The sequence below is a fragment of the Carassius gibelio genome, chromosome A4 (assembly GCF_023724105.1).
Source record: "Carassius gibelio isolate Cgi1373 ecotype wild population from Czech Republic chromosome A4, carGib1.2-hapl.c, whole genome shotgun sequence".
Lineage (NCBI taxonomy): Eukaryota > Metazoa > Chordata > Actinopteri > Cypriniformes > Cyprinidae > Carassius > Carassius gibelio.
This window is the reverse complement of record NC_068374.1, coordinates 34,983,532-34,998,424: the sequence shown is the minus strand read 5'-3', so window position 1 is coordinate 34,998,424 and position 14,893 is coordinate 34,983,532. Positions and strand designations below refer to the sequence as shown.

The 14,893-nt window shown below is 35.2% G+C and overlaps 2 protein-coding genes across 2 annotated transcripts; one reads left to right on the top strand and one right to left on the bottom strand.

Annotated features, from left to right (window-relative positions):
* Window positions 1-127: 127 nt before the first annotated feature.
* On the top strand, window positions 128-6,119 carry LOC127979261 (mitochondrial-processing peptidase subunit beta). The gene is made up of 13 exons (XM_052584590.1): window positions 128-291; window positions 566-682; window positions 1,310-1,396; window positions 1,477-1,606; window positions 1,682-1,880; window positions 2,709-2,788; window positions 2,892-2,998; window positions 4,035-4,178; window positions 4,258-4,418; window positions 4,490-4,575; window positions 4,860-4,948; window positions 5,720-5,795; window positions 5,963-6,119. The coding sequence occupies exons 1-13, from the start codon at window positions 211-213 to the stop codon at window positions 6,019-6,021; spliced, it is 1,416 nt and encodes a 471-aa protein (XP_052440550.1). The 5' UTR covers window positions 128-210; the 3' UTR covers window positions 6,022-6,119.
* LOC127979250 (dnaJ homolog subfamily C member 2-like) lies at window positions 6,053-14,488 on the bottom strand. Its single transcript, XM_052584577.1, has 17 exons — window positions 14,255-14,488; window positions 13,228-13,418; window positions 13,062-13,137; window positions 12,336-12,434; window positions 12,100-12,241; window positions 11,941-12,021; window positions 11,780-11,845; window positions 10,990-11,081; window positions 10,793-10,914; window positions 9,962-10,111; window positions 9,790-9,878; window positions 9,630-9,699; window positions 8,260-8,450; window positions 8,081-8,181; window positions 7,894-8,004; window positions 6,871-7,031; window positions 6,053-6,228 (listed from the first exon to the last, which is right to left on the bottom strand). Exons 1-17 carry the CDS (start codon window positions 14,307-14,309, stop codon window positions 6,160-6,162), a joined length of 1,866 nt encoding a protein of 621 aa, XP_052440537.1. The 5' UTR covers window positions 14,310-14,488; the 3' UTR covers window positions 6,053-6,159.
* Window positions 14,489-14,893: the final 405 nt, after the last annotated feature.

Sequence of the window (14,893 nt, the reverse complement as noted above, 5' to 3'; positions counted from 1 at the left end):
ACCTTTTGGCACAAGACGGCGTAAAATGAGAAGATCAAGCGGTGAATGGGCTGAAACCAATTCTCCATGTGACCTAAATTATATTTTTTAATATATAATATAATATAACAATTATTAGTCTGTGCCGCAAACATGTTGAATAATACATGACGTAAGCGTTCTTCTGCCCAATCGGAATGCTTCTTTTAAAACAACGTCACCCAAAACAGAATGGCGGTGTCCGTACAGCGTCTCGGCGCAGCGGGGAGACACTTTATAAAGAATTTATTGAACACCAGAACCTTTAGCAGGGTAAGATATTACAAACAAATAATTAATATAATTAATAACTGCCAAATATACCAAAACAAAATCCTGGCGATCCTTTAAAACAATCGGGTTAAGTCCAGCGTGGCTACTGGATTCAGTGATGCAAATGTAACACATCATAATGGGACATTGTTTTGCGAAAACATTTAATTTATTGTTAACGTAACTCGAATCCATTTTGATATTTACCTTGCATATCCTGCTGAGTAAATCATGGTTATATCGCATGATTTAAAGCGTGCTGTCTGTGTTTCAGACGAGATCCACCCAGGCTGTCAGTCAGGTGGTTTTAAATGTACCTGAGACAAAGGTCACGACCCTTGACAACGGGCTCAGAGTGGCATCTGAAGACTCCGGCCTGACCACGTGCACGGTGAGTTCACCATCTGAGGAAATGTTGAAAAGCATTTTTTTTTAAATGCATATCAACAGTCACTTTTTAATACGCCAAATGTGCTTTAATTATCTTTTTTTGACAAATCAAATGCAAATTAATAACAACAAACACATATATTGTGTCCATGTGTTTAAATATGTGAAATTAGAGTTAAGACAACACAGCAATACATTATTACCCAATAAAATATATATATATTTTGCACACACATACACACACGTGTATATATATATATATAAAAAAAAAGTTGATATATATATATATATATATATATATATATATATATATATATATATATATAAATAAATGTTTACTTTAATGAGTACAGACTGTGCATTAAATATATAAACAGTCAATATAAAACTGGACTGATAATTAATGAGAATAATAATAATAATGAAAAATCTATAATAATAATAATAATAACAGAAAAGCTATAAAGTAGAATTGGGGGATTCCTGTGAGAGGAAGTAAATTATCACAATATCTACTCTACAAACCAAAATATGGAGAAATCAGGTAAACTACATCTCCATTGAGATGACTGAGACAAAAACAGCCAAATTTGTTCTAAATTTCCCTTATTCCGATCACATGATCCAGGTTGGACTGTGGATTGATGCTGGGAGCCGGTATGAAAATGAGCACAATAATGGTACAGCACACTTCCTGGAGCACATGGCATTCAAGGTACGAGAAATGATAAGAAATGTGTCTGAATACTAAAACAGTTGAGTGTAGAAGGCATCAGATCTGTGGCTGTGTTTCAGGGCACCAGGAAGAGATCTCAGCTGGACCTGGAGCTGGAGATCGAGAACATGGGAGCTCACCTGAATGCATACACTTCCAGAGAGCAGACGGTGTACTACGCCAAAGCCTTCTCCAAAGATCTGCCCAGAGGTAAGCCATCAAACACAAACTCATGACGGGCAGAACGGCATTGTGGGTGTGCTGTAAGTGCGTCTCTGCTGGCAGCGGTGGAAATCCTGGCTGACATCATTCAGAACAGCATGCTGGGAGAGGCCGAGATCGAGCGCGAGCGGGGCGTCATTCTCCGAGAGATGCAGGAAGTGGAGACCAACCTGCAGGAAGTGGTGTTTGATCACCTGCACGCTACAGCCTATCAGGACACGCCTCTCGGGAGAACCATCCTGGGCCCTACGGAGAACATCAAGTACGTGTCACATGTTTAAATGATTACTCGCAGTACATTAGGACAGTTGTTTTGTATCACAAGTTTATTGTAATATGCAAATTATGCTAATTAAATATGCACTAATTTACATACTTTTCAATAACAGAGCCAGGTACAAAATTCTTGAGTGGATGTTGTGCTTTTGTTCATTTTATTAGCTTTTTTTATTTACTGCTTACATGAATGTTTTTATTAGATTTATTTATTCCAAATTATTTCAGTTTCTAATTTTCATTTAGGTTTTTCATTTCAGAATATATTTTTTTTATTTCAGTATTTTCAGTTAACAAAAATATTATCACTATTTTAGTTTTTGTAAAGAAAACATTTTAGGTTTCTTTAAACATTAAGGTTTACATATATTTATGTTTTAGTTTTTAATTTATTTCCATTTAGTCATGTTGATGCTTTTAACTAAAACAATTTTTTTTAATGATTTTAGTTATAATTTTTTTTTAAATGATTTTAGTTTATGATAACAACACTGCTTCATTGTGGAAATGCATTTTTAATTATTAATGGGATTTTGAATTAGCTTTTTTTTATCACTTAATCAGAAAATATCCAGCAGCCTGAAAAAAAAAATTTCATCATGTTTTATACACAAATTGAATTCTATACGAACAAACTATTTTTGCAAAACCCTTTAAAATATAGATAGAAATAATATGTATTGTAACTTCAATCTACAGATGTGTAATGAAATAAACACTTAAGTGTGCATTTTGAATGTTTGCTAACCTTTAGTCTGAATGTTATAGAAGCAAGGAAAGTGCATGTGAAACAGTGCTGTGTGATGTTCTGCAGAAGTATAAATCGAGGGGATCTGGTGGAGTACATCACTACACACTACAGGGGACCGCGGATTGTGTTAGCTGCAGCCGGAGGTAGAGCAGCACAAACACAGAATCAGCATCACTGACCGGTTTAACCGTTAGATCGCTCACTGGTTCAGAGTTTGACCGTTAATACAGTTTCTCGCTCTTTCAGGAGTGTCACATAACGAGCTCATCGATCTGGCTAAATTTCACTTTGGAAAGCTGCCGGCCAGATACAGCAGAGAGGCTTTACTGCCCTGCCACTTCACCGGCAGCGAGGTGAACAGACTCATTAACATTTCTGCATTTAGCAGACGCTTTGGATAACGCTTTTATCCAAAGCGTCTTACAGTGCATATAATTTTTGTTTTGTTTTACTGATACGATTATAATGGTATTTTTACCAGTATTATAATTCACTATTACACATAGGAATAAGCGGTGTTTTTTGTGACAACACATCAATTATGATTAAAAATTCATCACTACTTTGTAAAGATCGTGTTTACAGTATTGCACTTACATTATACGTCTACATTAGTCTTCTAATGTAAGTGTTGTATTGTAATTACAATAAGTGATGAATATTAAAGTGCCCCTTTTCTGCTCATTACAAGTTCTGCATTTTATTTTTGACGACTGCCTGATTCAAATTCATGATTCAAAATTATTTTATTCTATCTCTTTTCCAACTCTGCCTTTTTGAAAAGCCAAGCCAATTATTTTTCATGTTCTATTTTTTTCATTTAGTAATTAAACGTAATTAATTTAGTTGCTAATCAAGTTTTTCATCTAATAGCTATTTCATTGTAGCCTTAATTCAATGAACAAATGTTTTAATAGTTTTGTTGATGATGATGATCCTACTCTCTGATATCTTAATGCTGAAAATGCATGGAAATTAAAATAAGTTACACATTTTCTGAAATTTTGTGATATATAAAAACGGGGCATTATATAATTATTATATGCATTCATTTTAATACATATCCACAAATTCTTCAGAGAGATATACCGTATTTTTTCGGACTATAAGTCGCACCTGAGTATAAGTAATGATTCCAAAAATCATGCAATATATATATATATATAATTTTTTATTTTTTTTTTAAACAGAGAAGGAATTATGTGCTTTTGTTAATTTAATTAGTTTTTAAAAAATATTCCTATTTAAGTTTCATTTCATTAATAAACAGAAATAATGGCAGGACTACAAACGAGTCATTTAAGGCAGTAGCTTTCTGTTTTCTGCACAAACACCGTGAATAAGCTTAGCTTTCGTTGTAAATGGCGTTGTGCTGTGGATTGCTCACAGATCCGTGTGCGGGATGATAAGATGCCTCTGGCTCATATAGCCATCGCTGTGGAGGCCGTCGGCTGGTCGCATCCGGACACCATCCCGCTCATGGTGGCCAATACACTCATCGGGAACTGGGATCGCTCGCTCGGAGGCGGGATGGTAGGAGCGCGATCACTAAACGGTTACACTGAAAGAAAAAGACCTGAAACCCAACTAACCGCTCCTTGTTTTCGGTCAGAACTTGTCCAGTAAGCTGGCACAGATGGCGTGTCAGGGGAACCTGTGCCACAGCTTCCAGTCCTTCAACACCTGCTACACCGACACGGGTCTGTGGGGGCTTTACCTGGTGTGTGAAGCAGGGACCGTCAGCGACATGATGCGCTTCACACAGCTGGAGTGGTGAGAGATCCACGTTCACTCGGCTTTCTGTCGAGATGAAAGATGAGCAACTAACAGCCGTTTTCCTTCAGGATGTCTCTGTGTACGAGTGTGACTGAAAGCGAGGTGAACCGAGCCAAAAACCTGCTGAGGACAAACATGCTGCTTCACCTGGACGGTAAGAGGAACGGGGTGCATGAGGGCAAAACAGGACCTTTCAAGACCAATTCAAGAAAACTGAATTCATCATGTTCTCTGAATGAATGTTGAAGGAGAAACATGTGTTCGATGCAACTTAGAAGAGATCTCGATTGCTTTTTAATTCATTTTTACAGATGTAACAAATAGAAATAGCAAGAATATGGAAATAATGTTTACTGTAACTTCTGATCACACTGCAAAAAAAAATGTTTTTGTCATTTTCCAGTGCAAATTTGTACATTCATTGTTTGTGGTGTCTAGGATCCACTCCCATCTGTGAGGACATCGGCCGGCAGATGCTGTGTTACAGCCGCAGGATTCCTCTGAACGAGCTGGAGGCCAGAATAGATGTGAGTAAATGAACAGGCTGACCTTTGACCTGACATCTGACCCATGCAAGTGCTTTTCTAGCCTTAGTCAGGGCAGAGCTGTTTCTGTAAAAATAAATTTGCTTAATTCATGCATTCGGTTTATTCAGGAAACAGGAAAATAATACTCTATTATTTGATTTACTTATGCTATTCAAAAATAGGAAACGGACATGCTTTGGTTTAATCATCTCAAAATGCAATTTTTAATTTACATAAGGTAAAAAGACTGTTATTTTCTGTGCAGTAACATTTATATTAAATTTAACAATAGAAAAATAATATCCTATTTAAATATTTTTCTATTAAACATAGGGGAAATTACATGCTATTATTTAAAAAAAGAATTTACTTGTACGTTGTATCTCGAAATGAACAGTTATTTAACAAATATTAAAATTAGCAGAAAAAGTTAATGCAAACTCTTATTCTTTTTGCTTACCATATAAATTCAAATGCTTTTTTTTTCTCAATTTATTTTTCTGTAAACAGTTTCCATAATTTCAGTAATAATAATAATTTTATATATATATATATATATATATATATATATATATATATATAAATAACTGCTGTTATTTGGTCATGGAGGTTTATGTGGGTGGTGGGGGGGGAAACACTGTAATTAGGGGTTTCAGACAGCAATTAAAATAAATTCAGATGTAATTACTGAAATGACCTTACATCATCTCTGTGAGAAGCTATTAGCGTGTGAACAGGGCTTTAGTCTTAATGCTGCTCCTCTCCTCTCAGGCCATCGATGCCACAACCATCAAAGACGTGTGCATGAAATACATCTATAATAAAGCTCCTGCTATAGCAGCCGTTGGTGAGTATTCAGATTCTCTCTTTAATATCTGATATAGTCCCAGCTCTGGTCCTGGAGTGTCTTCATTCCCAGTCACACACGATTGAACTCAGATCAGCTGGTTAGTAGACACTACAGGACCTGAAAGAGAGCAGAGCGATGGGACGCTAATCCTTGATGTTTTTTAGGTCCGATCGAGCAGCTCCCGGACTATAAGAGCATCCGCGGTGACATGCAACGGCTGTGAAGCGTCTGCACATTAACAAGAGAATTTAAGATGCGCTTTTTCATGTTTATTTTATTATAAAATAAAGAACAACACAATAAAGTTAAAAGACCATGTCATGTGTGTGTTTGTGTGTTTTCTTTCCCCGTGGCACTTTTGTCATTTCTTGTTTTTAGCAGCGACCTGCTCCTGAGCAGCTTTCTTAGCCTTGATCATCTCCACCAGCTCCTGCAGAAACACATTTACATTGTTATAAGAAAAGATTTTTAATTCCACTAATAACTATTATTAATATTAATGTTATTTAATAATAATAATTACTAATTCAAAGGGTTTTTATTAATTACATGGCACCTTGTAAATCTACATTAATCAGTGTGCATTATAAGTGTTACAGAAAAAATTTATAAATGTTTTTATAATTTATTATTATTATTATTAATACTACTATTAAATGCATTTTTTAAAATTAATTGTGCCTTAAGTGTGATATTTATTTTTACATTGTTACATTTTTCTCTAAATAATAAAAATAATTACTTTGCACCTTATTTTTATATTTATTTCTGTATAATAATGCTTTAGCAATTAGCTTGCATTATAACAAAAATGTGTTATAATAATAATTAATATACATAAGTAGCGGCTATTTTTAATCATACAAATTAATAATAATGATTATGAGTATTATTGTTGTCTAATAATTGTATTGCATATTTCTATATTCTGTGTAGTAATTCTTGGGCAATGCTTTATGTAAACAACAATTATGCCAAAATAGTACTTTGAATTAAAAGGGAAAAAAAAACAAGTATTATTTTAGTGTATTGCTCAAGGCTGTCAGTTTCTGCAGAAGTCGGAGCGTCTCACCTTGTATCTCTTCATGCAGTCTTTCTTGGAGCGTCCAGGAACGGCCTCCGAGATCTTCTCCCAGCGCTCCGGCGTGTTCACCGGGAACGTCTTCAGCGCCTGCTCCAGAAGCTTCTGCTCCTCTGTGGTCCAGGGTGAGGAGTTGGATTCAGCGCCTACAGCTGGAGGAAACCATGTTCAGAATGAGACGGTTTTGCAGCGGTATACTGTGAGGACTCACAGGGCTGCAGGATGAATCAGATTTTAATCATGACCACTATTCATGCTTCTCTCGATTTAAGCGTAATCATTTGTATTTAGCATTGGCAAGAAGCCTCCACAAGCTTTCATGGCTGCGGTTGCCAGATCCCCCAATAAGAGATTTTCCTAAAATCAATAGATTTTCTTCCTAGTGGTTTAATCTTAACTTAATATTTTTTATTTTAACAAAATAATCATGATTATTAATTAGCTTGCATTATACATTGCAACATGTGACAGATCTTTATATTTAATTAAATATATATATAAATAAGTCTTATTTTATTAATTACGTGGCACTTCATTCTAATTCGACCTCATATAATAAATGAACATTTTTTTAATTAATTGTTAATATTGTTTATTTATACAAAAAATACATTTAATTAATTACTTGGCACCTTATTGTGTGATATGGATATTATATAAATACAATTAATCAGTTTAATTAATATTCAGAATTTTTAGTTGTAATTAGCGTTACGGATATTATAAGTATTATTAGAATTAATTTCAATTGTTATAAATAATTATAATAATATAAATACAAATTAAAAAAAAAAATCTTAATTTATGGATTACTCTTCATTGTAATTCTTAATATTTGTTCTAGATTTATTATATAATATACTATTGTCATTGTTCTGATTTGGCTTCTGGTCAGCTTGCATTATATTAAAAGTGTGTGTTATAAACAAAATCGTATTATATACTCTCTTATTACTCTAATTCTACCATGTCAATATTTATGATAAACAGTTGATCCATTGTCGTGCACCTTACCATCGAATCTCTCTGAGGGCGCAGCGTTGTCTACCGTCTGAGGAACAACTGAATGCTCCTTCTTGAACTTCTCAAAGGCCTTTCGGTTAATCTCATCTTTCTGGTGAGGATCTGCCATCAAGAAAAGCAAATTAGCCGTACTACTTCCATCCTGCGTGTGGCATAAACCCAGTCCGCGGTTACGTACCCAGCTTCTGCAGTGTTTTTGCTTTATTGATGACGTCTTTGGCGGTTCTCTTCACGCCGCTGCTGGAGTGCTGGTTCATGTAGCTGGCGATCACCTCCCATCTGTCCGATCACAGCACATGTGGGTCAGGAACACGGGATCAGTCTGTGTTACAGCAGATGCTTTTCATGGAGACTCACCTGGCGTTGGTTCCGGCGGGAAACAGGTTGACTGCTTTGATGAGCAGCTGCAGGTCTTCCTCGTTCCAGCCTCTGTTATTGGCTCCTCCTCCTCCTCCTCCTGCGCTGGTTTGCTCCACCCCCCGCACCGCCTGCTGCGCCTGCATCTCCGCCTCCTTCTCCTTCTGCATCTGATTGTTCACCTCTTGCACCTGCAAGCACGCACACACACACACACACACACCTCAGAGCAGCTAACAGCAGCATTCAGACGTTTCTCTTCAGCAGGGGATCATGAAATGAATCAAACCTGACAGTCAAGTAACATGATGCTCCTAAAGATTTATATTTTAAACAAACGCTACTTTATATTCACCAGAAAAATCCTAAAAATATATTATAAACTTTATGGTTTCCAAATGTGATAATTGCTATTATTAATAACAAGTTATTAAATAATATTAGTTTTGTAATTGCAATATTAATAATTATTAGCAGTAATTTTAATATTTCAAATATTTTTTTATAAAAATATATATATTATGGCTTTGAAAATAATTATAATAATTATTTGTAAAAGTTTTTGTAATTGTAATATTACTAATTATTAGTAGTAGTATTTTTGCTGTTCTTTATGAACTTACTATTAAAAAAAACAAAAACAAAACACTGCTTCCACAAAAATATTCAAAATGTGTTACACATAATGATATAAAACATTCTTATTAATATTAGATTTTACATTTTATTATTGTATATTATAATTATTTCAAAAATTTTATTAATATAAATTATATTAAAATGTTTGTTATTAATATTACTGAGCACCTTATTCTAATTCTACCTTAATATTTGTTATTGCTTTTATTATTTTTTTGTCATTATTTATGTGAAATAATGCTTTGGTAATCAGCTGTCATGTTACAGATATTATAATATTAATTATAGTGATCTTGAGATTTATCAATTGTATTCATTATTACTAATAATTAATTATAATAATAATAATTATTATTCATATTTCAAATAAATGCTGTTCTTTTGAACTTATTCATAAAAAAAATGCTGAAAAATAAAATGTATCACAGTTTCCACTAAAATATATTTGGTTTTCAACATTGATAATCAGAAATGTTTCTTGAGCAGCAAATCATCATATTCTAATCATTTCTGAAGATCGTGTGACACTGAAGACTGGAGGAATTCAGTAATTCTGAAAATTCAGCAGCACATCACAGGAATAAATTACATTTTAACAGAGATTCACATAGTAAACAGTTGTTTTAAATTAAAATAATATTTTCACAATTTCTAGTTCATATAAATAAACGTGTACATGCACCGCAGAATTACAGCTCAATAAAAAGTGTAAATGAGGAGCTGTTTCTCACCTGTTTCTCCAGAGCTGCTTTACTCTGTTCTTTATTCCCTGAAGCCAAAGCTTCATTCAGCGTCTGCAAACTACAAATCAAACCAACAAACACTCAATATTCCTCCAGCGTGCAGCGGTGTTTGAGAGAAGTAAAACATCATTATATTTCCCAGCTCCACCTGCTCAGCTCCAAGCGGTCGCAGAGCTTCTCCACCTCCTCCATCATCCTGACGCCGTCGGCTTCATTGTCTGTGAAGTAGCTGTGAGTCTGAGAGAAGAAGCAGAGAGACAGAGATGAGGATGAGAAGCTCTCGGAGCTGAATGTGTGAGATGATGTGGAGGGTCTCCTGCCTTGCAGGTCGTCCTGAGCTTCTGCCGCTCTTTCTTGATGGCTTTCTTCTGGACTTCTTTCTCTTTCTTGGCCTGCTGTGCTGCCTGTCTCGCCACCTCCTCCTCCTTCTCCTTCAGCATCCGCACCGCCTTCTCCTCCTCCTGACGCACCTGCACACACACAGCACGACAGAGAGTCACTTACACACAATATATGCACAAATATCCAGATATATGTATATACACAGAGAGAGAGAGAGAGAGAGAGAGGGGTTTACTTTATACACCATCTGCACAATTATTCAGTAAGTTGTATTTTTGAGGATAAATTGTATTATTGAACTGCTGCAGTGCTCTCGGTCAATCCAAAATGGTAATGAACCTCAAACCTGAAGTTTTAAAGAAAGTAAAAGTGAGGTTTTGGCTTTCTTAGGAGAATATCTATGTGAGCACAATTGTGACCCTGGAGAACAAAACCAGTCTAAAGTGGGTTTTTTTTGTTTTTTTTAGATGTATACATCACCTGATAGCAGAATAAATGATCTCTCCATTGATGTGTGGTTTGTTAGGAGGACAATATTTGGCCGAGATACAACTATTTGAAAATCTGGAATCTGCTTTTGTGCTCCAGGGTCTCTCTCTCTCTCTTTCTCTCTCTCACACACACACACACACACACACACACACCTTAAAAATATATATATTATACAAAACCGAAACAGAGAAATACAGTGAAGTGAAGTGCAAGACAAACGTTCAGCTAAAGCAGTGATTCCTTCATCCAGCATTCAAGCAGAGTTACACATCTGTAAATAGAGACAGTTATTCCCAGAAGAGTTTGGAGGCACTGACCCGCTCCTTCTCCTCCTGCTCTCGTTTCCTCGCCTCTGCTTTGGCCTTCTTCTCCGACTCTTTCCTGGCTTTCTCCTCCTCTTTGAATTTCTTGATTCGCGGGTCGCAGTTGTAGGCCGTGTCTGAAACACATCACACACACACTGACGCAGACGCTCACAGTGAGATCACGACCCTGTGTCTGAACCGATAATTACCAACGAGTGTCCGGATCCTGTTCATCTCTTCCTTCTTCCTCTGCGCTCGAGAGGCTCGGTTCTGTTTCTCAATCCACCTTCTCTCATCTCGACTGACACACACACACACACACACACAAACACCAAAGTACTGTCAGTTTAGTAGATAGTTTTAGTCATATTTAAGACATTTTTTGTTTTCACTTTTATTTTAAATTAAAGTTTTACACACAAAGACCACAAAATGTTTTAGCATTATTGAGAAATAATTGTTTATAATATTTAAAAGAGTTTTTAATTTTATATTTTGTTTTCATTTTTATTCAAGTTTTAGACAAATATCTCAAAGTTTTTAATTCATATTTTGAATTTTTTTGAATTTTTAGATTTTCTGTTATAACTTTTAATTTTAATACAATTTGTAGACATAAATACCACAAAGTTCAAAAAGTACAAATATCTATAATTTCTTTTAATATTTTGAATTAGTTTTTATTTTTATATTTTCAGTTTTTATTTTTTATTTTTTTAAAATAAAAAATGTAGTAATTTTGTGGTGTTATTTTCATTTTTATTTTTCATTATCCTTTATTTTTTTATGTCTATATAGTTGTTTTAATTCATTTTTATTTTGGTTTTAGTTATATATCAACTTAAAACATTAGAAATATTGCCTAGAAACTTTTCTAAAATTATTTATTTTAAGTGACGATTTCTTATGGTTTAGTGTGTTAACTATAATAACCCTGTGCAGTAAAAAAAAACAATATTACAAAATACCAAACCAAAACCAATAATAAATATTATTCACCATTCAGCTTTTTCCTTTTCCTCCTCATCTAAATATGAAAATTCCCTCCACGAGTCAAAGTTGTACCTTCGGAAACAAAAGGGAAAACAATTATATAGATTTTTTTGTTTCTCTGGCATTATCTTGGCTTTAAATCTATGAATAAGTCTATATTTCCTTACCAAAAGGAATAGAAATGATCGACCTCTTCAAAAGAGGCGTCCTTGCTTCCCAGACTCGGGACGTGTTTTTTCACAGACCATCTGATTGAGAGAAACACATCAGCGTGATCTCAAAGCTCTGAACCTGAATCCTCTGAATCAGTCATGTGAGGCGTTTACCTGCTGTTCCTCTCAAACACCGGTGCAAACACCTCGAAGAAGTTCTCTTTGCCTTCTGCTTTAGAAGGAACCATGTTATCAAACGTGGGATCCACGCTGTCAAACGCTCTCCGCTTCACCGGATCCGACAGCATCTCCATCGCTGCAGCACACCAGAGCAGATACAGGACCTGAAGAATGATTCTCCAACACTCATCCCTTTCATTTCACTTATGATAAAGCAAAAAAGTCCAAACCTTTTGTTATGCAAGTGAAATAATCATTATCTCCCTCCACAATCTGCTCTCCGGCTGCTTTCCTCTTGTCCGGGTGATGTTTGAGGACCATGGCTTTATCTGCGGAGAACAGGCAGCATGTTACTACGAAATATCTTGAATGTTCTGAAGTCTCTTCAGCTCACCAAAAAATGTGATATATTATTACTATTTGAAGTAACTGTCTTATATGTGAGCATATAGTAAACTGTAATTTATTTCTGTGATGCGCTGCTAAATTTTCAGCATCATTCCTCCAGTCTCCAGAGTCACATGATCTTCAGAAATCATGAAAATCTTATATTCGAAAAGAGAATATTTTTGTGGAAATAAACTATTTTGGGGATTCTCTGATGAATACAAAGTTCAAAAGAACAGCATTTATTTCAAATAGATACATCATAAATGTATTTTTGATCATTTTGCTTCTGAGTTAATTTAAAATAAAATAAAAACATTTCTGACCCCAAACTTTTGAATCATGTAGTGAATCATGGTATGTTTTCTTTAAATATTTCTGTTTTCAACATTGATACTAAATCACAAATGTTTCTAAAGTCTGCAGTTTAACAGATACTCACAAAGAAAACCGCTATATTAAATAGTAAAAATCTCTAACAATTTTTATTGCATTTATGATCAAATAAAGGCAGCCTTGCTATTTAGTATTATACAATGATTTCCAAACACACAAAAACTCAAACTTACGAGCAGCTTTGATCTGTTTCTGGGTTGCTTTGTACCGGACGCGTGCGAGACCTAAAACAGCGTAGTGATCCTGGTTCTGTAACATCAAGAAAAGCATCGTGTCAATGCATCGAGCTCACAGCGTCTCTCAGCTCTGACAGACAGAAGAGCGTCGACACACACACACCTTCCAGTCTTTAGGGTCCAGTGTCTTCAGCATGGGATACTCCTCCAGCTGCAGCTCCTCGTCCTCCTCTTCCTCAGACAGCTCCTCCTCTTCCTCCAGCTCTTGAAACGAAGCCGACACATTTCTACTCCTGCGCTTCAGAAACGCCTCGAACCAGCGACCCACCGGCTCCACCTGAACCTGCTCCGAGGCTAAGACAAAGATAGGACACATTTCACTAAAACAAAACTAAAAGTAAAATTATATTTTATTAGATGTTGTTACGCTATCCAAAAAGGAACAACACAAAACATAGAACAAATACAACTTTCACACCTCAACATACATACATACATACATACATACATATATATATATATATACACACACTGATCATGTATAACATTATGACCACTGACAGTGCAGTGAATAACATTGATTACAAACACAGACACATTTATACTTATATACACAAATATATATGCATACATATATATATACACACACATATACATATATGTATGTATGCATGTATATATTATTTACATTAAATATTATACACAATATATAGCACACACATATATATATATATATATATTCATGAATTAACATAAGAAGAACTCAATTGCAGTTGCACTAAGCAGTACAGTATTTGTTATAGCTTATTAAAATTAAATCACATCAGGGATCCCCCCCCCCCCCAGAGTCTATATTATTTTGAAATGCACATAATTAAATTATATAAATCTTACTAAATACATCTACTTCCCTCTAAATTGTATATGTCAGTGTTTCCAAATGCAGATGACTTTGCACCATATTTTGAGATAAACCCTTCTTTACATCAATCTAAAGTAAATGCAAATAGATTTTGGTGACAGACACAACTGAGGGTTTGTTTCTGTGTTTTCATTCATCTCAGCTCGAAATGATTGATGTCATCTCTAAAGCATGCCAATACGACACATAATCACAACATCTGACTGTGAGAAGTGTTTCTGATATGATGTGTGTTTGTCAGCAGATCTCTCATTACTGTCACACTTACCGGCGACCGCGTCGAAAAGCGCTGTAAGCTGCCCGTCTGACGCCTCCTTCAGCATCTTCACGAGTTCACACACACGGACGACCTAAAGAGCTCGCATTAGCGGGAAAGATCGGCTCGATTCAGGTATTTCTAAGCCGCTGTTCCGCTCGGGTCGGCCTGATCCACATGGGCCGCGCACAGCTGTCTGTGTTACATCCGCAGGCTTCCGCCGCGCGACAGCGAGGTCACATTGGGTTCCGCTACAACAGCGTTACACCAATTCACCATGACAACGATAATTCCCGCCAAATACAACTTAATTTTACTACTGTAAAACCACAATAAATAACTATTTTTCTTAATTTCTTAAAATCAATGACTAATATGACGGTACAGTTTTGTAGCAGTAATTAGTCAAATGATGGCATTTTGCTAGAAATAATGGCCATTTTATTTATTTAACATGTATTTATTTATTGTATGCAATTATTTTAAACAGGCTTTTCTACAACTCAATCATTACTAAATAATCTAGTAACATAATTATTTATATAGTGAATGATGTTATTCTATAATATACTGTAATACAGTATTTACAGGAAAAAAAATACTGTAATACTCATTTGTTAAATTTGGGATATAAGAAATATAAATGCAATG